The following is a 27,992-nucleotide window of genomic DNA, read 5'->3' on the forward strand; positions in this document are numbered from 1 at the left end:
GGACTCCAGCACATCTGAAGTTGGTTTTAGATTTTATTGAATGTCTCTCCCTGCTCCCCTTGTATGATTTCGGCAACAGAGGCAATGCAATCAGGCCTCTCCCGAGGCAGCTGTGTAAGCGACTCCCCTCCCCCATTTAACTGGAGACAATGAGAAACTAACCTGAGCCCAGCACAAAGCAGCCTCTCCAGAGACGATGGAATGCTCGGACATTATCCTTTCTCCTCCACAGATGTTTGCTGACCGTCTTTATTTACCAAGCTACCTATTGGGTTTTACAGCCCCCTCCATGCACAGCACCTAGGGGGAGCTACCTTCCTGTCATCTGGCTAACGGTCGGTGGTATAAATGAAGAGAGATCACTCTGTCTTCCTTCTAACCCACCCCCTTTCGCTCCTTGCATAGCAAATCTCCATCTGAGGCCTTTAAGGTGTGGTGTGTAAAGCACTTCACTGCAGTTGGAGGGTGGGGGAAAGCCTTTTCTGCCGGGGCACGTGCTAGCTCCTTACTGTCTTTAACATCTGGCTTTATAAGAGCTGGTGCAAAGGATGCGCTTGCATCTGGATTTTTTACAGCAGCAGAGAAACAACAAATAACAGGGTCCCTGGGCCCAGGAGGAACTCGTTCTGCCAATCAAGTCACCATAGGCTCCAGGCTTTCCTCTTTGATGGAACCTACCATGGTCTCTTTCCTGAAATGCTCAGCCAGGGTGATAACTTCAGGGTGTGTCGGAAACCAGCTTAGGGCTCCTCTGTCTTGAATGTCCCTCCCACAGGACCTGCTACATGTTACTGATTTCAAAAGAACTTGACTGGCTGCCAAAACATAATCCAAATGCCCTTCCTGCCCCTGCCTCAGTGTCCCTCATTATCATCACCAGACGACATACAGACCCTGAGATGTGTTAGAGAAGAGTTTTGGTGCACACAGCGCACACAGCTTAGAGGTGACTGCAAAGCATAGAGAAGTGTCTCAATAAACATTCATCCATAGAGTGAAGGAGACAGAGGAGGGCACAACAGAACCCACAGACACAGGGTTCTCCCTTCTGCTTTCAGCTCAACTGTGTGTTTTCAGGGCAGATGGCCTCAGTTTCCCAGAGATACGGGCTCTCTGATCTCACAGTCTGAAGTGATGGCCATGAGGGCGGGCCCAGAGATACAGAACTGATCTTTGTGTTTTCTAAATACTCACCAAGCCGAATTGGATTTTGAGGAGGGTACAGTAGCCTGGCATTTTCCCCCAGTTTCTAGGAGGGAGGTACTAGAAGTGACATCAACAGCCTTAGCCCCAGGTTGGAGAGAGTTCAGCAGTTAAGAACACTTCCTGTTCTAGTGCACTTCCTGTCCTTCCTGGGCTGGGTTGTCAGTACTCATGAGGGCAACTCACAACTACTCGGAACTCATTTCCAGGGAATCGTCCTCTGGCATCTATGGATGCTAGCACACAGGTATCACACACACACATGCACACAGACACACACACACGCACACAGACACACACACACACAGAGATTTAGATAAATAAAAATAAGTCTCTAAGAAACAAGCAAACAAGAGACCAGAGAGATGTGCAGTGTCAAAGAGCATTGACTCCTCATCCTCAGGGCCTGGGTTTGATTCCCAGCACCCACACGGCAGCTCATAACCTCCCGTAACTTCAGTTCTGATGCCCTTTTCCAGCACCCAAAGGCATGAGGCACACATGTGGTTTATAGAAGAAAATGCAAGCAAAACACCCATAGACATGAAATAAAAAAAGTAAGTTTAAAAAAAAACAAGAAAACACTGTCAATCCTAATATGAAATACTAATATAAACTCTAACCCTAGAGGCGACCTCAACAGCAACAGTAATCCTACCCCTTAGCTGAGACCCAAATCCTAACCCTTAACCTTAATACCCAACCCTGAACCCTAACCCTGATTCTCAACCATAAAACCTAGTCCCTAACAATTGCACTTAAAATTAATACCTAACCCTACTCCAGCCTCTGACCCTACCCCAACTTCACCCCAACCTTAATCCTAATCCTAATGCTAACCCCCCAGTGACACAGAGACCTCAGTGACCCCGATCCTAATGCTAACACCCCAGTGACACAAAGATCTCAGTGTTTCTGGTGTTTCTAAAAGCACCACGCATGTTTCTCAGTCATCCCAGCATAGATGTGGTTCCTACCCTCTATCCACAGAGGAGATACGCTAGACATGGAGAGACCAGCAAACCGCCAGAGTTCCACAGAAGGCGGGCATGCTCTGAGCAGCAGCTATGAAGACCCGGGAACGTGGCTATTCCCTTTCGATTCCTGGCTGGGAGGTTCCAGCGTAAACAATCTTAAGTAATATCAACCTCACCCTGCAACTTACCCCCAGGGCGACCACGGACGGTTTGTCTCACTCTAGGATGTGCCAGGCTCGGGAGAACAACACCTCAGACCGTCTCCAGTGGTGCAGTTGGCATCGATGCAGGGTTACAAATATCGTGCCACTTTTCAAGGAGCAATAGAAACAACTGGTATACTTAAACAAAATAGGCAAAAAAAAAAAAAAAGAGATGCATTCAGACTTAAAGAGTCATGCCGAGCAGTGGTGACGCACATGCCTTTAATACCAGCAGTCAGGAGGCAGAGGCAGGCACGTCTCTGTGAGTTTGGGAGCAGCCTGGTATACAGAGTGAGTTCTAGGATAGTCAGGATTACACAGAGAAACCCTTTCTCGAAAGAAAAAAAAAAGTCAGTCAGTTCCTTAGGTGAAACATACACAAAGCAAAGTAAGTTGCCAGGTACATGTACCAAAACTGTCAGCTATCTTTCTCTGAAGCTGACCCTTGTTTAAGTTCATGCAGTCTTCTGTGGGATCCTTTTTAAATCCAAAATTCAGTTCAGAGAAGGCTTTCACATGTTTAATCACTCATATTAGATTCACATTGTGAATCTCCATGCTGTTTTTTATAGGGTCCAATCACAGTAGAAAATGCACGTTTGGGGGTTTTACAAAGAAGAACTGCTAAACAGGCCATGGTGTCTCGGAGTATGCCTTCAACCTGCTAGCTGGTTTGGGGAGAGTTCTCTTCAGGGTCCGGGTCTCCTACATCCTTCATTACTCCACGTATGTCTCCGAGGTTTGATGAGATGAGCCAGCAGTGGGATAGATAGTTTTGGAGACATTTTACAAGCTGCAGCATCCCATAAAGACACGAGGGACTTTTTCTCTCATTTTATTTTTTTTCATGTGTGTGAGTATTTGCCTGCACGTGTATGTTTGCCATGTGCATGTAATACCAGTGGAGGCCAGAAGAGGGCGACAAATCCCTTAGAACTGGAGTTGTAGATGGTTGAGCGCCACCATGGGAAGTCTGGGGACGAAACCTGGATCATCTGGAACAGCAGCAAGCATTCTTAATTGCTGGGCCATCACTCCAGTCCCTAAGACATGAGGAATTGTATTTACCTGCTTTGGTTTGGAGTTTTCCACAACTGAGTTTGTGCAGGCAATCCCAGTGCGCCTAAGCGTGCCCAATGAATTCTGCACTGCTACATACAGACAAGGCCCTTGTCCCCTATTTCCAGGTCTCTCCAAGACTGAGAGCAAGGTAACTGAAGGGTCTGGGACCTTCTGGAACAGTCAAGGGGAAAGGAACGTGCCTCCAGGATGTCGTTATTGTTGAAGGGGTTCCGTCCCTCACAGGCTGTTGGACTGGCTGCTTCAGCTCCTCCAATACTGCTGGCTATGCAGCCTATGCTCTTTGCCAGGCTGGCGGTGCCAACATGCAAGCCAGGAGGACAATGGGCTTCTAGCACTACATAAGCACAGTCTTTGTTGCCTAATCACAGAGAGACACATGCTGTGATATTGACTAAAAGCAGCTCAGCTCGCCATGAGGAGGGGAGAGCATGATTACATAAGGATAGGGACGCCAGGTGGGGGGAGGGAACACCAAACCTTGGCTTTCCTAATTACACTTTGGCTACTGGCCAAGCATTTGAACCATGCCGATCCTTTGCTCTCGACAACAACCTCGTGGAGTTCTTAAGGGCAAAGAAACAGAAGCTCAGAGAAATCTGTGTGACGAACACTTGTGCCAACTTCACACCGCGAGTCCTATCTCAACCACTCAATTATGCTTAAATTTCTGCGTTTGTTTAATATTCACTTTATGTATATGAGTGTTTATCTGCATGCACGGATGTATGTGTACTGTGTGCATGCAATACCTGTAAAAGAGGGCATCAGATCTCCTGGAACTGTGAGTCTCCACGAGGGAGCTGAGAACTGAACATGGGTCCTCTGCAAGAGCAGCCAGTGCTCTTAACCTCCGAGCCATCTCTCCAGCCCCACTCTGTTTGCTTATGAGACTCAGGCCCCTAGAGCTCAGGACTCATAAGACTTGGGCTCTTGGTGAGGCGGTTGGAGTTCTACAGAGAATCAGAATTTCCCAGCAATCAGTCAGGGTGGACGCTGCTGGACTATGCACCGAGAAGCAACCCTGACAGATCTGCTTGATCTTAATCTTGGTGTTTTGAGGCAGGGTCTAACTATATAGGCCAGGCTGGCCTTCATCTCAATCTCCTCCTGCCTCTCCTTCCCTGAATGCTGGGATCCCAGGCGTGCATCACACACCCTACAATTTTGCTTGGCTTGGTCTGACAATGGGATGACAGGTTCCCTGTCACTGACCTTCCAGCCTCCAGCACTGAGAAAGGAATGTCTGTTTTCCCAGCAATTCAGTGGAAGGTATTAGAAAATGTAACCTCCGCGCTAATACATATACTAGGTGTCCCACTTTTTTTTCAGTCTATAAATATTTCATCTTATTTTTTTTATTTTTATTAGTTCTTTGAGAATTTTATACAGCATATTTTTATCCTATCCACCCCTCCTTTCAATCCCTTCCTTATCCACTCTCCCTTCCCTACCCACCTAACTTTGTGCTATTAAAAAAAAAAAAAAAACAAACATTGACTATAATTCATGCTACACATAGACTCTTGGATCTGTGGTCTCCACAGGACCATGGTAAAGGGCCAGGGGCCACACCATCGTGGGAAACTGACCTTCCTCTCCCAGCAGCTATCAGCTCCTCAGCTAGTGGTAGGATTCATGCTCCATGCTGGGGTTTTAGGAAGTCTTCCTTCCTACCATAGGAATAACACCCATTTTATAGAACATCTGACAGTTCACTCTGACTCAATCGGACAGGATTGAGCTGTGCTCAGAGACCAATCTTTGGGCTTCTCTGACCAAGGAAGTCTCTAGATTTAGTTCACGTAAGCTGTGGGTGGCAGCGTCTCATGATGAACAAAAAGGAAAAGAGGTGCGCACCAGCATTCGGCTCTGTCTGCAGGGAGACTGCGGATATCATGTGACCACTTTACCCTGCCACCATAGCTGCAACTTCCCTCACCACCACGGCTTCCCCACCGTGATGGACTACACTCGCCATGAGCCAGAACCCACTCTCCCTGAAGCTGATTCTGTCGGATGCTTTGTCCTAGCAATGAGTTAAATAACCAATACATACAGGGGACCTGGAGAGTTGACAGTGACCATTCTAAGGCCATAGAGAACGAGGATCTTGCTCTGTCACCTCCTTCCTGGCCCCGGAAAGGACACAGCATATGCCGGGACAGCGGTGGATGCTCTGCAAAGGGAGGGCAGTCTGAGGAATGCACAGGGGCTCTTGACACTATTACCAGGAAACACAGACAAGTTCTTGGCCCTGGGGCCGTAACTGCCCTAGTCACGCAAGCTCCTCTAGTGCTGGTCACTACTGTTGTGCCAAATGCCTGAGACTTTCGGAAGAACGCGTGTGCCCTCTGCAGTAGAACCCTCAATTTCCTGACCCGATGATGCCCTTCCTGTTCCAGTTTTCTCCCATGGCTACTGTGGTGTGCATTCATGTATGTGTGCATGGCTTGTCTGGTTTTACATATGTATGGTTGCATGTATATGTGAGGCTTGGGGCTGAGGTCAAGAATCATCCTTCATTGCTCTTCTACCTTATTCACGGAGGCAGGGTCTCTCAGACAAACTCAGAGCTCACAGATAAGGCTAATCTTGCTAGCTAGCTTGCTCTGGAGAACTGCCTTCCACCCCCATTTCTACCTTCTGAGGCTGGAATTACAGGCGGCTGCCATGCCCACCCACCACCCAGCATGTACATGGATTTCTTGGGTCCTATTCATATATATGGGATCCTAACTCTGGTCCTTGCATTTGTATAGCAAGCACTTTAGCTGCTGAGCCATCTCCTCTGTCCCCCGTCCCCACTGGCATCTTACTGGCCAGCCCTCAGTGGACTCCCTAAATTCTGATCTCTCATTCAATTCCTGGAGATCTTCTACCTCACAGGATCCACTATCAACACTTAAACTCCATATCACTAGAGCCTTGCTTGGGGAAGACACCCTTAGTTACTGTGTCTTGATAGCTCGGAATGTCGCAATCAAGGATCAGAGCTGACATCTCCCAGCCTCTCCTGCAGCAAGGTGTGGCTGTGGGCATGCTCTGTTCGAGAGGGAGGGGGAATGGAGTGGGGGGAGGAGAAGAGGAGTGGGGATAGGGAAAGGGGAGTGGGGGGAGGGGCAATATTTGGGAGGAGGGGGAGGGAAATGGGGAACAGGGACAGGTGGAAATTTTAATTAAAAAAGAATAAAAATAATTTTAAAAAACTTCTAAAAACAACATAAAAAAGAAAAGTAAAAGTTCACACATTTCTTTAACTGAGAAAAAGCCACCATTCTCATACCAGTTTTTATATCCAGAAAAACTAAATATTGTCATGTACTCTGTTTGTTTCATCCATGTATTTAATAAAGATTTAATCTAAAGTTGCCAAAAAACAAAAACAACAACAACAAAAAATGATGGGTACAAATTCAATGTCCCCTAAGTAGAAGAGGAGGCAGGCTTCCTGCTTCAGTAGGTTAATCCGAATGGCTGGAATTCTCCGGGGGAGGAGGTAAGCCATTGTGGGTGGAGGTGAGCCTAGCTACACTTTGGGGGTGATGGAACAACAAAGTAGGTGGAGTCAGAGCACTAGACACCTCTGCATGGTAGAGCTGCCATGAGAATGTAGCATTCGAACAAGAGAGAAGGCGGCTTGCCCCTCGGTCACAGAAACATCCCTATTATCGGAACCCACCTCCATCTACATAGTGAGCACCTAGGTCCCTGACAGCTGCCTGCCTACGGGGAGTGCTGCGAGCACATGGCCCCAGCAGCCCGTGAAGGACCAGGGTGACTTGACTTTATTCTTACTGAAGCATCAGTGCCTTTTCCCAAGGTAGACAATTAAGGCCATGATGGATGAGTTGTCGCTGCCATTTAGCCAGCCTAATTTATACACTGCTGGTGAGAAAATGCCGCACTTGAGACAGAACAAGTGCGGAATAGTAAGGACCACTTATGAAGAATTAATGCGAGACAGGGAACAGAAAGGAAAGAGTTATTCAGCTGCCAGGGAAAGACACGGACGGCTTTGCGGCCCGACCTGTCACTCTGTCTTTGAGAAGAGTGTGAGGTCTGGAGGACCAATTCAAAGCTATTAAAATAACCTCTCTGCAGGAAGCGTGTCTTCGCACACTGCTCTTATTATTCCATCTGAATGTGTTGTTAGCTTTTCTTCCGAACAAAGACTCAAAGCATTTACCACCTTAGGGAGTCTGGGTGTCACTTCAGGAGGTTTGGCGTGAGGCGACAGGACCTGGTGTAGGGTGATTAAGGAGGAGTGCCTGGGGTCCCTGATCTCTGGTGTCTAGACTTTGAGTATGGAGACCAGAAGGTCATGTACACAGTGAGTCTTTATGTTGGCTTGTTGCCAGATCTAAGTGGCCCCCCCACGTCGTCTTCATCTCCATTTCTATTCTCTAGACATTTGCCTGTTAAGATTTTAAACAAAAACATGATGGTGACACCATCCTGTTGATGACGTTTTAAAGAGTTCATGTTAGGATAGAGACAAGTGTCCCCAGAGTAAAGGACTCCCCCTCCTCTGCCTGGCCAGCCCTGTTCTTTCAGTTGCAATGTTGGATCACATCAGCGGAGATACCCCTGTAGTGCATCCTGGGTGCTAGAGCACAGGACGCCCCCTACTGGGGCCTGAGCGCATGACAGCAGAAGCACAGCTGCAGAGGGCATTGCAGGAAGGAGTCAAACCGCACTGGATTTGTATCACGAAATAGATTCTCTTTAATTCACACCACTTTAAACAAGGCCTTGCTTGCAAGCAATTGACCCGTATTTAAGTAATACGCTCCTTTATGGGACTTAATAACACACACCATTTCTCTAGCGGACTTGCTTATCCAATCACTTTCTATCTTTCTGAAGACCAATCAATGTCATGAGGGTTGTCGTGCACGCCTGCCGTGGGAGCTTCGATATCCTCAGGGTTTGCCGGACACTCCATCATTATCTGATAAGTGAATGCAGATATAATGATTCCGGCCTCACTTTGAGATTTTTCATATAAAGCTAATGTTGGATGAAGGCACCTTCCGATGAGGATCTAACATATTCAAAATCGACACAAGAAGATTTTTTTCATGGTCTGAGGTTTGGGGAAACAGCTAGATCCTTGCAGGTTTCTGAGTCCCATGGAATGAGAAATAAGGGTGGCAGAGGTCCACACATCCTGTGACCAGCAAGTTTCAAGGCTGATAAAATGGTACAGCCTTTGTCAACTGAAATAACATTTTAATAACATGTCTGAACGTCCTACACAGAGTCCATTGGCTCCATAAATCCTAGTTGAAGGAAGGGGTGCTGGCTCAGTCCATAAAGTGCTTTCTGTGCCAGAATGGGGACCCGAGTGAACTCCCCCTCACCCAGAACCCACATCAAACAAAACAAACAAAACAAAATAAAACAGGTCTCAGCAGTGTGTTCTTGTCATCTTAGTGCTGAAGAGGCAGAGATAAGGCAAAATCTAGAGCTGAGCAGCTACTGAAACCAGGGTCAAGAGTTAAGGAGCCCCTGGGGACTGGGAGACAGTTGTGTGCGCACAAACACTAACTGGGCAAGTCTGATGGGGGCAGGCGGCCCTCTGTTGGGAGATTGAGAAACTTTAAGGAGGTCGGGGGGCCTAGGTAGGTTACTGGGGTTAGGCCCTTGAGGGGAAAAGTCCAGCCCTGGCTCTGCTTTCACCCCTTTGCTTCCTGTCTGTCATGAAACGAGGTGTCTTGGCCATAAGCACGCACCAGGAACTCTACCGCAGCTTCTGTCACGATGGACCCAAACCTTCTGAAGCCGAGAAGCCTAGGAGGCCTTTTGTTCTCTTCATTTGGTTCTGTCAGGCATGATGGTCACAGTGACATGGAAGCAACGGATGGCCTCAGGTGAGGCCCTCGCCCTGGGGCTTCAGGGAAGCTGGGCTCTAGGGTTGTTTCCTCCTATACCCCCAGCCCCCACAACCCCTGCCATGATCAGGTAGGGACTCCAGATAGAGCAGGGGCTGAAGGAATGAGGTGGGGGAGTTAGTGGGATGCCATTTTTTCCTTTAAAAAGCTTAAGGCTCCTCCCTGGGGTCTGTTCATAGTGTATGACTAGACTTCCTCCCACCATGGAGGCCTCAGGGTGATCAGACTACCTAGATGTGGGCTTGAGGTTCTTTTGCAGATCAGCTTCAGAAGTCATATGGTGTCACTTCTGTTGAGGAATATTAGCCAATCAGAGGCCTGTCGGGTTCCAATGGGTGAGGGCCAGATATGACCTCCCAGCAAGGAGTGAGAAGAAGAAAGGTACATGGCCTGGTGACAAAACAGCAGTCAACCCATGACCTTAACCTCACTATGAAGCTGAGGATGGTAGTAGGCTTGATCTTCCAGCTTCTACCTCCAAGTGCTGAGAGGCTAGGCATGCGCTATAAGGTCCTATTTATGTGTAGCGCATGCTAGGCCAGCCCTCCACCCACTGGGCCACACCCTCAAGCCTGCCATTCAAAAGCCAGCTATGCTGACACCGTGTGTGCTCAGGCAACAGCGATCGTGTTCCAGGCTTCCCACACTGAGTTCCACAGGTGCCAGGCCATGAACACTGGCTTCAGCCAGTCCCCAGTATCTCTGCAGACACATCCCATTTAATCGGGGGCTAGCGAGTCTGACCAGACGATGAACCACAGGGCTTGCATGGCACCAACCTTTGAGAAGCCCCTGTGGATCCCACAGACCCCAGACATTATCCTGAGCTACGACTCTTTGATAGCATGTCTCTCACTTCTCCCAGCACCCACACTCAGGTGTCTCTGGCTAATCCTCTTAAAAGATTGACTCTCTACAAAGGACAGGGGCACATCAATGGCCTCTACCATGCTAGCCTTTCACTCTGTACCAAACCTCCCCAGAGTTCAGGAAGCCGGTAGTCCAATGTATGCTTAAAGTAGGAGGGATGGAAGGCTATACCAAAAATTACACAGCTTGTTCATCCAGACGCGCACCTGTTTTGAAGGTCCACACAAGCCTGCTATATGCTTGGGTGTGGCGTGGGCACACGTCTCTCTTTGAGAGGCCAGGATGTACCTACATGCCATTGAGATGGAGAGCTTAGTGTGTGGTTGTTTGCTGTTTCTGAGAGAGGACATAGGGCAGACAATGTCCCTTGGGAGAAAGCAGATTATTTTATGATATCGTTCCCTAAACTGCTGTTTCCAGTAAGCAGTCCCAAGCTCACTCACATTCTAGCATCCTTCACAAAAACGAAAAGCAAAACAAACAAAAACCAAATAACTTCCTACAGCTAGCTCTAAGGCAGGCAATTGAGACTGCTTAAATGGATGCTAATAGGTATTTTACTTACCATTTTCAATGATTTTTGCTTTCTGAAAAACCCTTCTCGTTTATCATCTGCCTGATTTACATCATTCCCCTGCAGCATATAGTCCCTGAAGTTTTACGCTCTTGAGTTAAGGGGATGGGGGTGGCAGCAGCTGCTGCTGCTGGAGGCAGAGGGGAGAGGTACATGGGATTCATGCTGTGTTATTTAGAGGCACTGGGACCTCAGAAGGTCTACCCTCAAGATTCCCTGAGAACTTAGCTGACTTGTCACTCAACACGAGGAAGGTGGGTAGGAAGAAAGCACCTGCTCCATGCATGGTCCTGGTGCCACTGATGTCGGTAAAGCTGTAGATGGCTGGGAAAGAGGGAGCAGAGACGACACACCTTTACAATTCTGCTGGAAAAGAAGGGACGTCTGTATGATTCATTCTATTTAGGAAGGATCCTGTGCTGGAAAATGAACGTGGCTCAGCCTTCGAAGGCGCTGGCCTCATTTCTTAAGTCCCTTGCTTGGCAAGAGTCTTGTTCCAGGACGACTTTTCAGGGGCAATCTCCTTCCCTGGAAGTTACAGATAATCAACTTCCTGAAGAATACGGGCTCTATTGTGGCAGGAGCCTGGTTGGCTACTTTTGCATAGGGTTTACCGACTGCAGGACCATCTTCCTGAACAATGAGCCTTTTGTTGGACAAGCGTGGCTGATTTTCAAACTGTGAGCGGCTGGGTGTGTCGGAAGCGCTTATCTAATCCCAGCCCTCAGGGGGATGAAGAAATGTTTAAGGCCAGCATGAGACACACAGTGAGTCCAGGCCAGTCTGGGCTACTTGACAAGACACTGACTCAAAAAAAAATAAATAAAAAAAAAGCAAATGTTTGTGGTAGATTTGATATGACAATGTGGGTTTTCAGCTGCTCTAGAAAAGCCTGGTGCTCTGGTCACACAGGGCGCCATGCATTCCCACCTGGGAGGCCCTAGAACCTGAAAGGCACACCTGTTTAGGCACATGCAGCCTGTCTTCCCCCTGTCATGGTCCCAGAGTGGAAGCAGGTATATTCCATTCACCTCCTAGCGGCACAAAAGTCCCTCCATGCTTGAGACACCTGTCCGTGGTCCTAATGTTCCAAGAGCAAGCTTCCCTGGGGCTGAGCCCCTCCCTAGCTCTGCAGCTTAGATGTGCAGGACAGGAGCTGTGGAACATCCCTATAATGCCCCCTTCCAAAAGGGGGTTGCCACCCTTGATGAAGAAGGAACCCTGCAGGTAAAAGTGGGTTCCTTTTGGAGTCTCTTGAGTTCTCTGGGCTATTCTGGAACAAGTTCTGGACACCTGCATCACTACAACCCCTGCCTGCTTCTCTCAACACATCCTTAGCTCCCAGTTTCTTCCTTCAGCCTTGTTCCATTCAGACTGGGTCACCAGGCTTGGGCAATTCATTCATATTCATTCATTCATTCTCTCTCTCTCTCTCTCTCTCTCTCTCTCTCTCTCTCTCTCTCTCCAAGCATATGGCCTTCTGCTAGCATTTTTTTTTTAAAATAAAGGAGCCACTCCCTTTATTTATTTATTTATTTATTTATTTATTTATTTATTTATTTATTTTCTAGACAGGATTTCTTTGTGTAACAACCCTGGCTGTCCTGGAACTCACTTTGTAGACCAGGCTGGCCTCGAACTTGCAGAAACCCACCTCCCTCTGCTTCCAGAGTGTCGGGATTAAAGGTGTGTGTCACCACCATCCAGCTAAGATTTATTTATTTAAAATTATGTGTATAGGTGTGTTGCTATGTGCGGGTATGTACACCATGTGTGTTCAGGAGACCATAGAGGCCAGAAGAGGGAGTCAGATCCCCTAGAGTTAGAGTTACAGGCAGTTGTGAGCTGCCATGTGGGTGGTGGGAAACAAACCCAGGTCCTCCACAAGGGAAGCAAGCACTCTCAACCACCAAGTCATTCCCTGGCCCTGGTTTTTATATTTTGATTGTGTTTGCATCTTCTCCTTTTTAATTCCACAACTAAGGCACCTCCTTCTCCAACCATTTGCACACATTAAAACTATTTTTGAAAGAAAACACTTGCAGGCACTCACTTACACATGCCGTTTGGGTGCCTGCTCCTTCTAAGCACCTTCTGTCTTTATCTGCCTGCTTAATCACGTGACTTTGACTGTGGAGGCTGTCGGAAAGATTTAGTGAAACAATGTGCACTTTTTGTAAAATGCCAATCCCCAAGGACTACATGGGGGCCTGTTCTGGTGCTGTCGAGTGCTAAGAAACACACAGAGTAATCCTGTTACTGCAGTGTGTGCTTTTAAGGCAGTGTGCTTGCTCGGTAGACAGCTTTTAACAGTAATGCTTTAACAGCTGAACCTAAAAGGAAATTCCAAGTGCCGAAGAGAGCTGTCTTACGTCAAGGTGTTCTGCTGGGAACAAGTGTGTGGCTGGGTCACGATTCCTGCAGCAGGCACTGTGACCCACAGTGCATGCCAGCTGGATCATAACCTCAGAGGTTACATCTTCCAGCAACCAGACCTCATCAACTGGACCCCATTCATTTCGGGGAACACCTACCGTTTTTAAAAACAGCCTTGCACTTGGCCATTTCCCCTGAAGAACAGCTGTATAAAGCAAGGCTTAGGAAATGCTCAGGGCAGGAGCATGTTTTCAGATGAAAATCCCACACTGGAGTCCAGGGGAGCCAGCTTCCCTCTTCTTTCTGCCACCTGGAGGTCATTCTTCCAGGTCAGACCAAGCACTTGCCTAATTGATCCCTAGCTGCTTACGTGGGGCTGTCCTGGACACTGCAGTCTGAACAGACTTAGAAGATGGAGAAGAAAAGTAGGTGCAGGATGTTTCTGAAGGAAGGAATGCAGAAAGGGCCAGGAGAATGAGTTCAGATTCAGGTTCACTGCTGTCTGCACACCCCCATAGCTTCACACTCTTTCCCTGAAGCCACACAGAGGCCTCTGCCTCTTGCCCTACACAGTTAGAGCCGTGCAGCTCTGATCGGGGAAAGATTGGGACCGAGTGTTAATTGCTGTGTTGGCTTCACACTCTAAGTATGAAAGATTCTCTTATAGGTTGGTAGCTGGCTCTGTTTGAGAGCAGAGATGTTCAGGATGCTTAAAAGGGAAGAGGGGGAGGAACACAGAATAAATAGATGGCTCGGGTACAAGCTCTCTTCCTGGGTCTGGGAGATGCTGGCAAAAGGATTTGGCTCCCTGAATTCCACAGTTCGTTGGTGGAGCAAGGGGAGCTAGTGCTCCATATCATCTTCCTGAGTTCCCCCAAGCAAGCTTTCTCTCCCATCTCTCCATCTAAGAGGTCACTTCCCCAGAGGAGGCAGTAGGGGGCGCTTCCGATCCTGAGTCCCACGTTGGGGTTACCAGACGTGAACTTTGGGATGGGGAATCATTTGATTGAGGTGAATTAAGGAAGGGTCTTTATTTTCTTTCCAGGAGAAAATGGGAAGCAAGAGAGAAGGAAACAGCCACAACACAGGAAAGAGGTCCAGCGAGGGCTGTCTTTTTTTTAAAGTCCCAGTTTCTCACCTGCTCCTATGGTGAGCTTGCTCCGGTGTCCTGCACTGTGTGGTATTGTCCAAGTATGGAGACCGAACTCGGCTTTCACATCCCACACCTGACCTCCCAGGAAGACAACTCCCCCCCCCCCCCCAGTGTCTTTCCAGTGACCTGCGAGAGTGGGCCAAATGGGTGCTTGTGCTGGAGCTCAGCGAGAGCCCTGTAGGATGTGAGGGCAATCTCACAGCTGGGGACTAGATGGTGACCCCCCCCTTCATATACTGGAGCCCCTACCCTGCTGTGATTGTACTTGGGAACCACATATTTATAAGTCTAAGTGAGATCCTGGGAGGGACATACCCTCATGAGAGCGGATGTATTAAATCCAGTTTAGACTTATTATCACGATAGAGCCTTGTTGTAGACGAGAGGTGACAGGATGTGCAGAGACCATGGACAGAGAGACAGTGAGTTTCTAGTAATTCCCCTTCTTCACCCACACACTACCAAGCATCATTACAAGGTGGCCATATGTGTATGGCCTAATGGCCTATCACACGCCAGTGCTGGGTTCATATTTGGGTCAGGTTCCCAGTGTCTCTGTCTGTCTGTCTGTCTGCCTGCCTGTCTGTCTGTCTCTCTCTGTGTGTGGATGTCAGCAGAAAACTTGTGTGTGTTTTCTTCTACCATGCAAGTTTTGGGGGATTGGACTCAGGTCATCAGGGTTGGCAGCAAGTGCCTGTGCCTTTACCCACTGAACTCTCTCACTGGGTCCACCTTAGTTTTCTTTTCTCTCTCTCTCTCTCTTTTTTTCTTTTTTAGCATTAGTCTTTTACTGGTGTGTGGGCTTCCCAGTTGGTCTAGGCTGACTGGTCAGGAAGCACTGGGATTATAGGTGCAGGCCACTGTGCCTAAATCCTCACGCTTAGGCAGCAAGCACTCTGCTGATGGTCCCCCCCCCCCCCCCCCTTAGCTCCAGCAAATCCTCTTTCAGGAGCCAGAACTCTGGGATGTGACTGAGATCTGGAGACACAGCTGCAGCTTCCATGGCTCCAATGGGCAGCTCTCCTAATTGCTGACACTCACGAGGGACATTGCAAGAGCCAAAGAAGGCACAAAGCACTCTGAGCTCCTTCAGCAGCTACCATCCAGCGTCCTACAGAGAGGCTCCCGCAGGCAGCCACAAATCACGAAGATGGGGGGATTCTGTGCCAACAGGATCCTCAGATAATTGACTGAGTTTGTCCTTGAAGCAAGAATACTTGGTATCCATGTCCCGATGAGGGCTGTCTGCTTCTGCTGGGCTGGCGAGGGAGGCCAGCTCCGGTGTTCAGGACAGCATTAGGCATGGGGGAATTTTTCCTGTCAGTCTTCCTCAGAGGTCCAGGTGCTTCTCTGGTGGGCACTGTGGATGCAGAAGCAGTTGACCTGAGTTCCACCCCTGATCCAGGTGTCCCCTTCCAGCGTCTCAGGGACTGACGTGCTGCAGGCTCTTTGCTTCAGAAAGTGAGTTCATGAACATATCTCTGTGAGTGATAACTACGCTATCTTGAAAGGCAAGCATCTTTGCAGGTGAAGTGCAACCAATGGTTTTAAGGTGGGCTGAAAGGGATGGGGGTTAGTCTGGATCTTTTAGTGGGGATCTGATGGCATCATGGAGATCTTGGAGGTCAAAGTAGGAGGCAGGAGACTTGGGGATATGTGTATACATTAGGGTTTCCTGAAGCTCGGAACAGAGATTACTGACTGAGGCTGGCTCTGTAGGTGAGAGTCTGCTACAAGCCAGGAAACAGAATGGCAGGCTCCAGAAGACAAGGAGACTGTGCCTGCAGCCCTGTTGACATCTGTATCTATTCCAGTGACGCCACTTGTATTGTGGCTCAAGAAGTTTCAGATGATAAACTTATGTCATTTTAAGGCATTGCACCCATCGTGACTTTTTACAGCAACAAGGGATGAACATAAAGACCCAGGGCAATGTCGAGACATAATGAATGACAGAGGCCACATCTTCTCATGCTGTAAGAGACTTATCCATAGGCTGATCTGATGGAGGAATTTACTCAACTGAAGTTCTCTCTTCTCAGATGACCCTGGCCTGAGTCAAGGTGACAAAAAGTCTGATCAGGACAATCATCTACAAGCAGAGACAAGGACCCTTCCCTGAATGACCCTTTTTTACATGATGCTTTAGACTCTGGATGATACTTGAATGGGTACCTTCCTTGAGACCTGGAGCAGAAGATTCTGGTAGGCTATGCAGCTACTCAGAGGCTATAAGGATATGCTGATGGGGCTGGGGGTGGGGGTTGACTCAGCACAAGAGTCTAAGCTTGATCTCTAGGAATAATGCAAAAAAGGGTGGGCATGGTGGCATGTGCTTGTAATCCCAGCAATCTCCTGGGGATAAGGAGATGGGATGATCCCTGGGGCTTGCTGTCCAGTCAGCTACTTTGCCAGTGAAAAACCCTGTTTCAAACAAGATGGATGGTTACTAGAGGAACAAGAACCAAGATCATCTTCTGGCCTTTACACACACACACACACACACACACACACACACACACACACACACGCACACATCCATATACACATTTTAAAAGGTATATTGTTTTAAGGTCCAAGTCTGTGGATGACTTGATCTACAGTAACAGACAAATCTAATGCCTTGGGTGAACTGCAGGGAGCTGGCTCAAGAGCTCCACACACTCTGGGTACTTGAGATCAGGTGTGGCTCTCACTCAGCGGTACCTACCCAGCATAGGGTGGGAAGCCTCACAGTGCTTTCTACGGGTCCAAGTGAGGAATGGGTGTGAAGGGGGACCCATATTAGTGTTGCACAGATGGCAAGGCTCTCCAGCAGCTGGTGGCTGTTTCACGGTGTGTGCCAGGCCCTTGCTGTATAAATACTGTCCCTGGGGCTGAGTGGCAGCTATTGTGAGGTCCTCGCTGTTACAGTCTGGGATGGGCGTTTGCGCACACTGATGGTATCGGTCCTTCCATAGCAAGGGTGCCAACGGAGGCAGATCACTTTCTCAGACGTCACTTATTGAAACTGAGAGTAGGCAGGCATAGCCAAGTTCCCTCTACCACACACACCTGCTTGTGACCCTGGAACACACAGGGCTGACCACGTGGCTCTTCAGCATTTTCAGCAAATATCTCATCAGCCATTCAAGAGCTCTCAACCTGTGTCTAATACAAAGAACTATTTACACATGTAAACTCACTATCTGTTAATTAACACGCCTGCTTTCATTTCCTTAATTGTCTGTTGTAATTAGATTTTACATGAAACCAACGAGGAAGGCTTAATTTGTGCTCTGATCTCCCCTATAACTAAGGGCCTAGGCACACGTTTCTTTCTGGCCATGAGTTTTGCAAGGTTAAAGACTGAGACACTGAGGTGTGCTCCAAAATTCTTCCAGGGGTCACCATGGGGATGGCCAAGGCTGAAGCCAGGAGCTATTCAGCATGACGGCTGTCTTTCATGGTTGGGTGTTGAAGGCGGGGGCTGAAGAGGGTCCCCTGGACTCACGAATAGAGCACCCATAAACAAAGTGGAGTAGTTTTGCTTAACAGCAGCATCCTAAGGGTCAATTTAGACATGTCCCGTGACTTTACCTTCCTTTCCTGCATCTAAATTTCTTCAGGAAAGTGCACTGAGAGGAGAGGCCAAGAGGGCCCTAACAAGAGAACACACTTCTGAGAGAAAAACAAAACAAAACAACAACAACAAAATGACTGTATACTGTGTGCCTAAAAGGGAATGCCACGTGGTACGCCATTCATATTAACACTTGCCGTTCAAAAATGAAAGCTCGGACATTGGAGATGCCAGTAGCGCTGAAGTCAGGTACCACCAACCTATGGACAGCTCACAGGAACCTGTCAACTCTTGTGGCTGTGTTTTACTGACCTACGCAAAAACTAAATGTGTCAGAGAAACAGCTGGGATGCCAAATGGAGAAGGGTTTTCAATTTTTAATGAAGGAATTCTATGTCACTCAGTTGGCAAAGCAATTCTTTTGCTAAGCAATTGCATGCAAGCTAGCACAGGGAAACCAAGCTCTATTCCAGCTAGACAGCACACAAGTCGGCCTGAATGTCTCCTAAAAAGAGATTGGAGCCCACATTGAATGTTATCAGTTTCTCTGTTAATGCGAACAAACCACGTGCCTTACAAACTCAAAACCATTTGCATCAGTATACAATGTACTCCAAGCATACCTTACCGCACCCAGTAGCCTCCCCTTTCTGTCCCTTCCATTTCTTCCCACCCCACAGATTAGTAGCCATTCTTCTAGATACAGCTTTCACAACGACTTAACACTCTTCCGCCAGTGGTGACTAAGACAGGGTTGAACACAATATGCATTAGGAGGTGTGCACTGTGCCAGTTAGTTTTTGTGGGCTTGACACAAACTAGAGTCACCTAGGAAGAGGGTGACTTCCTCTTCCGTGGAGTGCTTGCCTATGTCAGACTGACTATCTGTGGCAGCATTTTCTTGATTGATGACTGATGTGGGAGGTCCCAGCCCACTGTGGGTGGTGCCACGCCTGGGCAAGGTAGTTCTGCATGCTATAAGAAAGCTGGCTGAGCAAGCCATGAGGAGCAAGCCAGTAAGAAGCACCCTTCATGGCTTTTGCATCAGCTTTTGCCTCCAGGTTCCTGCACCGTTTGGGTTCTTGTTTTGACTTCCCTCAGTGATAGTGTGTCATCTGGAAGCCAAATAAACACTCGCTCTTCTTTCTTGGGTTGCATTGGTCACGGTGTTCATCACAGCAACAGAAACCCAAGCTAGAAAACCCACTTCAGTTTTCTGTTTTCCTTGTGTACCAAAGAGAGATTTTTGTGGAAAGAAGCTCACTGTTTAGCATTATCTGGGACAGTGGTTCTCAACCTTCCTAATGCTGTGACCCTTTAATACAGTTCCTCATATTGTGGTGACCCCAAACATAAGATTATTTTCATTGCTACTTCATAACTTTAATCTTGCTACTGCTTTGAGTCATAATGCAAATATCTGTATTTTCCAAGAGTCTTAAGCTTAGGCGTCCCCTGTAAAAAGATTGCTTGACCCCACCCTCAAAGGGGTCGTGACCCACAGATTGAGAATCGCTGGTCTGGATGACTCAAACCTGGAAACAACCTTGATTAGCAAAAGCACAGTATGTTTACCTGTGTTAAGTTAAAAAGGCTTATGGTGGGATATTATGTAGCCATTAATACTGTTTGTAAGAAGTACTTAAAGTCAAAATGAAATGTCTCTTATATGAATGAAAACAAACCCATCGTAAAACCCCAAGTGGATACTAAAAGCCTAAACTTCTAAGACAAGTAACTTACTATGGATATTTTGTATATGGAGATTGTGTATGCGAGACCCTGGAAGGAGATGAGCCCACATCCTAGCAGCGGGTAAGAGGATGCCTTCAAGTGCCTGAGTTTTGATTTCGAAAGCAGGAGGTGTACTGGTCTCATAGCCATAAAACAACCACCTTCAGGGGTAACCCACAGTGTCTATGGAGAGCCTCGCACAGCCTCTCCGTAGCATCCCAGTTTATCGTCCCCTTCCCTCCATCCCTCCTCACCAGTGACTAAATCTAACATGGGTGCAAGGACTGAGCATTTTGTCACAGCACCCTCTGATAGTTTACAGAAACAAGTTCAGGTGACAAAGTGGGGAGTGACGTCATTTCTTTTCCAATGCTCAAGGAGCACAAGGCTGGAAACCACACAGGCGGACACACATCGTTGGTTATTTGGTACCCCAGCGAGCATTAGGTCCTGGGTTTAACATCTGGACCAGCGGTGGTCAAAATGAAGCCAGACAAAACTGGATGCAAAATCAGAGTGCCCTGGAGGGGCTACTTACCTATTGCGCGTCCCAGGGCCCAGGCGCTGGCAAGCCACAGAGGTGGTGGTGTGCTTCCCTCCATTGCCTACCTCCTGTCTCACATCCCACTGCCGAGGATCACTGGTCTGTGCGCTCAGAATGTTCACCCCCTTCTTCACCTTGGCTCTGTGGATGGAGGGGGTGAGAAAGGGTCACAGTGTCAGACGAGCTTTCAGAGGTGTTGGGCCTGATTCAGCTGCTGCCGTCAAAGTGTACGGGGCGGTGGCCCTACTGGGACCACATGTGGAAGAGGAAGCAAAGCCTTCTCCCAAGGCTTGTGAGTCATAGAACTTGCTGGAACATTCTAGGACATTCCCTCAACCACACCAGAAAGTCATACATGATTCCAGCATATCGATCTACCAAGAAGGTAAAGAAATCATTCACCGGTAGTAAGTTTATGTGTGGGTAAGTGCACAGAGTGTAGTGCCCAAGGAGACCAGAAGAAGGCATCAGATCTCTAGAGCTGGAGTGAGGGGTGCCTGTGAGCCACCATGTAGGTGCTGGGAATTGAACCCACGTCCTCTGCAAGAGCAGACAGCGCTCTTAACCATTGAGGCATCTCTCTAGCCGCCCAAGCATGGAGTTTAAAGAAAGATGTGGGACAGAACTAAAGACAAAGAGCATGAAGACACAGGAGGGAATGACTCAGAAAGTGGCATGGGAATTTAATATGTGACTATCAAGGGCAGGGAGCTGCAGGAGAAAATCCAGGAGGATGGCTTACGAATTAGTTTGCGAAACTTCTAAAAGATCTTCCATCTTCAGACTAGAAGAGATCAGTAGACTATGTGTACAATGGACAATAACAAGTCACATGATCAGTGCATATTCAAACACTATCTACTCAGAGGGGAGCTAGAGAGGAAAAGGTCGTCCTGGTTAACTTTAACTGTCAACTAGAAACAGCCTAGAGTCGTCCAGAAGCGTCAGTTGAGAAACTTGAAGGATCCCATTGAGCTGTGGACATAGCTGGGGAACCTGTACTTATTAACGGGTGTAGGGGAGCCCAGCCCACTGTGAGCGGCACTGAGAGGGTGATCCTGAGTTATACAAGGAAGCTTGCCAGCTGAGCATGAACTCGCCGTCCCACAGTCAGTATGCTCCACGGTTCCTGCCATGTTTCTTTGTCTGTGAAGTGAGTACCCTGGTTAAGGATAATACTGTGTGGAATGGCAAGAGGGGCTGCCATCAGGTTCCTGCCTGGAGTTTCTTCAATGATGGATCGGGAGTTGGGAGTGGGGTCTGGGTCCACAGCAGCCTCATAGAAGTGACTAGAATAATCTGAGCAGAAGGGACTTCAGACCCGAGCTCTGTGCCCAGCCTAGTTACAGATCCAGTGTCTCCACACATTAGAGTCTTCAAAACATATACTCTCTATGGTCATGCTTGGGAAACCACATGGGAGGTGCTCCATGTAGCCAGGGAGGAAGTGGAGGGACACAGGGAACTTCAGAGAGACAGGTATGGGGGCACAGTGCAGGGAGAACCTAGGAGACTCTCAGCAACGATGCTGTGTGACTTTTTGCAGACAAATGTCTGTTCACTCCAGATAAAGCACCCATGACAGACAAAGAAAAAGATTCATGAGCCAGTGAGTTTATTGGGGTGACGGACAGGAGCATGGGTGACTCAAAAATGGCTTCAATCATCACCCCCACCCCACAGAGTGTGGGATGGACTCATGCAAGCTGTGTCCCTGGAGCTCTCAGCTTGCAGGCAGCTCCACTCAAGAGTCTCCTCTTCCCCAGACGTTGTCACTGATTTGTAAACTTGGGGACCAGCTCTGGGAATCCTCTAGCTTTCCAGCTTCCCAAGCCAGATATGTTTCTTAACTTCCTCTCTCAAGGAGGCAAAATTTCAGCACAGAGAAGGAAACTAATGATAGCCAGACAATGAGATTCCTAACTTCTGTGATCCCAATGAGTATGCCACGAGATCTGATCAGTTAGAGGAGAGTTTGGGAATGAGTAAGAACCAAACATAGAGGAAACCAAGGGGAAAAAAATACAGCTCAGGGCTGTAGAGTCGGAGAGGTTGTTAGAGTCTGGATGCTCTAGTAGAGGACCCAGGTTTGTTTCCCAGCACCCATATGCAGCTTGTAACTGCTTGTAACTCTAGTTCTTGGGGATCTGTATACAACACACACACATAAACACACACACACACACAACACACACTTTAAGTTTTATATTAAATCGATGTGTTAAGCACATTTAGTACAAAAAGATGAAGATGCATTTGACGGGAGATATTTAAAGGTCGTTTTCACGCGACAGTCCCATCCTTCCTAGCAGAGAAACTGACACTCTTGGGTGCTCACAGCCCTGGCACCTCTCTCTGCTGCTGGGAAGTAAGGCTTCATGCCATGTGACCCAGCTGGAAACAGGCTATGGGTGCATTTGAACTTTGCTTGAGCTTCTAGATTTCAGCAAAGCTACATGTATTCCACCCCCTGCAGTTCACACGAACTGGAGAACCCTGGTGGTCTGGGTGCTGGGTGGTTTCAAGTCAGAGAGCTGGAGAGCTTGTCACTGAGGTAAAGAAGACCAAGAGCTTTTAGTGAACATAGATCACTTTTTTGGGTGAGAGCAATGGGTGTTTAAATCTATTCCACAGGCTGAGCAGGGGAGAAAAGCAGCTCGGCTCCAAGGACTGAAAATTTTGCAAGTGGAGGCTTGCAAAATCTTCACTGAAGATGGTGAAATGTGACATTCTTCATTGGAGATGCCTGGCTTTGAGTGAGATGACCAGACCAAGGCTGGCTTTCCCAGCGTGGATGAGTGGACTGGAGCCACACAGACTGGGGTAAGGGACTCAGCTCCAATCACTTGCAGGTATTTCTCTTACATCATCTGCTCCCAACAGAGACTATATCCTGGTTCCATGTCCCTTGATCTGTGGGACTGCTGTTGCTGGCCTTGGGGTTCAGAGATATCCTTGTTTACAATGCCTGATGTTGAGCCCAGTGTTTCTCATCACAGGCTGGGTGCTGGGATGCCTCAGGACACCATCCAGGTATGGGCCTCACCTTGGTGGTACACCCAGCCTCACTGTAGGTACCTATGCTGGGCTCCCCCATCCATCCTGCATGTTCATAGCCGGCAATCTTGCTCAGTTCTTGCTGGTTAGAAACAATAGCTTTATCCGTCTTTTCCCAATATGTAATAAGGGGTGATTAAGTGTTCTTAGAGAAAATCGATGCTCAGTACACATTTTGAACATTGAACGGCTAATTTCCACCCCGAGTTATCTCCCTCCGGTCATTTGTAACCTCGTTGTGTAACGCTTCCTCTAAAAGCTGCTGAGTTCTGCTGGGATATATGAACCTCTGTGAGGCACGAGGATATTTTTGGGTACCACTCAGTCTTGGGCCCTGGGGACCCAGATCTAAACCTCAGACAGAATATGCCAGGAAATAAAACCATGTAATCAGGAGCTGTCTGGAGTGCACTGTCCATCCCATTAGCACATGCTGGAGTCTGAGCTCCAGATCCTCAGAGTGTGGTCTCATTCATAAAGGGTCTTGGGAGCAGGGAGAGGGGGGAACTGCAGCCATTATTGGCAAGCTCTGGGTTTGAGAGACCTTGTCTCGGTGAATAAGATGGAAGATGGATCAAGCTGAGAACAACTTCCGGCTTTCACATGGATGTGCACATACATGCACAGATACCCACATACATATGTCCACACACATACAAAAAACACACATGATCACATGCTTGCCACACACACATACAAAGGAGTAAAAAGTCTTTGTGGACAGAACCAAGTTAAAAAGAGGTCATAAAGGTGGGCCAGATTTAAACAGTTAGTGTCCTCACAAAGGGGAAGCTGGAAGCAAAGGTCCCAGCAGGAGAACCCACATCCGTGTGCAGGTAAACATGGCTGCCACTCACCAAGGAGAAATGCCGGGACAATGCCTGCATTAGTTACTTTTCTCATTGCTGGGACTTAAATACCAATGACAGTTATTTAAGGGAAGGGAGTGTTTGGCTCACAGTTTGAGGGTACAGTCCATCAGTGGCAGGAGTGTGAGGCGGCTGGTCCCATGCCATCTCCACTCAGGAAGCAGTAAGAGATGAATGCTGGTACTCAGCTCACTTTCTCTTTTTTGTGCGTAACATGGGATGGTACCAACCCACATTCAGAGTGGGTCTTCCCACATCAGTTAGCCTAGTCTAGAAGTAACCTTCCGGGCATGCCTCCTAGGTGAGTCTACACCCTGTCAGGTTGACACTATTAACCATCACTGCTTTGGTTACATAGCCCCAAGGGAAACACATGCTGATGCCTGTGTTCCACTTCCCTCTGCATCAGAAGAGAAGACATTCCCAAGGTGTTAGTGTAATGCAATTCTAATTCGTCTTCATAATAAAAACCCAGAGTCAGATTAATATCTAATCACCCCTAATGGAGGTGAAAGCTGAAAGATCAGAGAGGCAGAGCAGCCAGCCACTAGCTCTTACCTCTGTGAAATCTCCAGCCCGAATGGGGTATCCCATCTCTGCAAGTCCTCAGACTGAATGCCATCTCTATGAAAGCTCAGACTAAATCCTGAGCTCTGGTCTCCTCCTGCCTTACATTCCCCTCTCCACCCAATCATATTACTTCCTGTCTCCACCTCCCTAGTCCTGGGATCAAAGATGTGAGCCACCACCGCCAGGACTCTTTCTCTTTGAGACTGAATTAGTCTAGTGTACCCCAGGGTGGCCTTGAACTTATAGAGATCCACCCACCTCTGGCTCCCAAGTGCTGGGTTTAAGGTGCGTGCCACCACGGCCTGGCCTCTGTGGCTAATTAGTGGCTCGTGCTACACTCTGATCCTCAGGCAAGCTTTATTTGTTAGAGCACATACAAACTATCACTACATGTTAGCCACCCATGAGTCACAGCTGCCCCGGAGAACTGGCCCAGATGCCAGCATGCGAGGATAGAAGCAAGCCCCCACTGCAGCTGCCCACCTGGTGGGGCTCCTAGGAGATGTAAGACCAACTGACATTACAAGGCAGAGGCGGCAGCCTTAGAGGCTGGGGCTGCTCAGCACGGCAGTTAGAGCTCTCCACCAGCCTGGCTCCAGATGCTGTCACAGGAACACCTCTTGCTTCTTGTATCCAGTGGCAGCTGCTGGTGTGGGGGGGGGACACCTTTGCAGTGGGCATGCACGGCACGCGAGGGCACAGAGTAGAAGGTATGTATGTCTTCCTACTGCAGGAAAGCACGTGAGTTCATACCCACAGTCAGCCACTAACCTAGCAGAGTTCCTGATGCAGGAGAGCTGGCTTGGAGTTTCAATAGTTCAGAATACTAAGAAGGACCAGGTGAATGTGTGAATTGAGTGCCCCTGGTGCCCCTGAAGCTCTTCTGAGCTCAGGAAAGTCAAGCAGGGTGTCAGGGGCCAATGCTCAGGGAAGGTCACATACATACAGCCTCCTCCTGGCTCTCTGCAAGCAAAGCCACTCAGGTTCTAGTCCCAAGCTGCCGGCGAGTCACATACTCTCTGTGATTGCATTCATTTACTCGATACTTTTCTTGAAATCAGCAATCTCTCTGCTATAGAAAAGTCATGTCACAAAGGAGCCCTTGTGTGGTTACATACTTGGTAATAAAAAATGTTTTTATATGAATGCACACTGAGACGAATATGTCACAGTAGAAATAAGAAAAACTTAATCATAGATCTTCTAAGTTAACATGTCTGGTTGCCGGCACGCTCACACTCTCTAGTAAGGTGCAATATGTTAAGATTTAAAAAACGCAGACTTTTGTGAATATGGCTTGGTACAGACAATTCTTTTCTTCCCATTTTCCTCCCTCCCTCACTTCTTTTCAAGACAGAGTCTCAGCCTGTGATCCAAACTAGCCTGGAACTTTCAGCAGTCCTCCTGCCTCAGCTTCTCTAGTGCTGGGATTACAGACACATGCTACCCAGCATCGCCACTGTTTTGTAGAATGTGAACTCACCAATCATGTACATGGTCACAGCTTGTTCTCAGCAGTGGGGGTCGTTTTCCCACTTCCCTTCTCCCATGGGAACCCCATGAATACAGTCACCCTATATAGCCTGCCATATTCTGATCTGGTGCTGAGTGCTCCACGCGGGGACAGGGTCCCTTCACAGACCAGGACCTACTTCCTCACCTCCTCTGCCAATCTCTTTGACCTTCCTTAAATTACCTGACAGGGTAGATTGTCCATGTCTGTCAGGAACCAAGATGGAGAAAATGAAGAGTCTGTGCATGTTTCCAAGGCATGAAATGTCCCCTGGTCATGCCTGTATTTCCTAAAAGAAGCCAGTGCATGAATGTATGGTGTGCACAGATGTACACACACAAGCATAGGGATAAAAATGAATTGTGTGTTATGGGCATGTATATACATGCATGAGTTACATGTATCATATGTGCACCTGTGTGTGTGCATGCACATGTGCATACGGGTGTACACATGTTAAAGCCATTGAGCCCCTCCCCCCCGCTCTTTGTCCTGCCCATGGAATGACTCAGTTCCTGATTCCCTGATGTCAGTGACCACAGCCAGCCTGTCTGTGCACATGCTTCTCACCCCTCAGGTAGAAACAGGCACAGCCAAAGATGTTTCTTACTAAGCATCTTTCTGTGTCATGATAATCTTATCAGATCTTGGCCCCTATGGGCCATTGCCTGTGGCTTCCCCATGTTTGCTTCTATCCTGAGTTAACAGTGACTTCTTTATCAGCAGGTCTTTATAACTCCGAGGCAAAGCTGGAGCTGGAGAGCAGCAGGATTCCTGACGCTGCTGTTCAGCTCCATTGCTTCTGGTCCTCAGCAGTGGGTTCCCCAGCTCCATTGCAGACTCTGGTCTAAGATGTTCATTAACAGCTCATGCACCACTGCACGGCTTCAACGGGCTTACTTCTCAGACTTCCACTCTGTCTCCCCACACCGCTAGTTAAACAGCATGAAACAGGCACCTGTTGGAGTTTCAGAATTTTGCAAGCTGATTGTTAGATAAATCTGTTATCCAGTTATAAACATAATATGTTTAGGATTGAACAATTAGGGAAAAAAGGAGCTGTGTTGCAAGGAGAGAGGGCCTGCTTTTTGTCCTGGCTAGATTACACCTGAAATAATCACACAGAAACTGTATTCATTTAAACACTGCCTGGCCCATTAGCTCTAACTTCTTACTGGCTAATTTTTACATCTTAGTTTAACCCATTTCCATTAATCTGTGTATTGCCACATAACTGTGGCTTACTGGCAAGATTCTAACCTGTGTCCGTCCCAGGCAGGTAATCCATGCCCTTTTCCCCAATATTCAGTTTTGTCTAGTCTGCCTACCTAAGTTCTGCCCTGTCAAAAGGCCAAGGCAGTTTCTTTATTCAACCAACGAAAGCAACACATAAACAGAAGGACCTCCTACACCAGACCTGGGACTGGGGGTACAGGTAGGCATCTCTGGTATCTGGGAGGCTGAAGTAGAAGAATCATAAACTGCCTGGGCTACAGGATGAGTTCAAGGGCATCCCAGACAACTTGTCCTGTATCATACTAAAATCACAAAAAAGTGAGTAGATGGTTCAGTGGTTAAGAGTATGTACTAATCCTGCAGAGGACTCAACTTCAACTCCCAGTATCCACACCAGGCAGCTCACAACTCCAGATCCAAGGGCTCTTTCACCCTCTTCTGTCCTCCATGGGCATTGTGCTCTTGTGCACATTCCCTCTGTCCCCACATATGCATAATTTAAAAAAATAAAAATATATCTTAAAGAATATGAAAGGCCTTGGGAAAAAGGCTCAGTGGTAGTGACTTTACCTCA

General features: G+C 47.9%; 1 protein-coding gene across 2 annotated transcripts in view; it reads right to left on the minus strand.

The window, feature by feature from the left end:
- Tmem132c (transmembrane protein 132C) overlaps nucleotides 1-27,992 on the minus strand; it is a 307,153-nt gene that overhangs the window by 74,138 nt on the left and 205,023 nt on the right. For both annotated transcript variants that reach the window (XM_057766129.1, XM_057766127.1), the window contains exon 3: nucleotides 20,168-20,314. In XM_057766129.1, the coding sequence (XP_057622112.1) occupies nucleotides 20,168-20,314 (147 nt within the window). The remainder of the gene's footprint in view (nucleotides 1-20,167; nucleotides 20,315-27,992) is intronic.

This window comes from Chionomys nivalis, chromosome 3 (assembly GCF_950005125.1).
Source record: "Chionomys nivalis chromosome 3, mChiNiv1.1, whole genome shotgun sequence".
NCBI lineage: Eukaryota > Metazoa > Chordata > Mammalia > Rodentia > Cricetidae > Chionomys > Chionomys nivalis.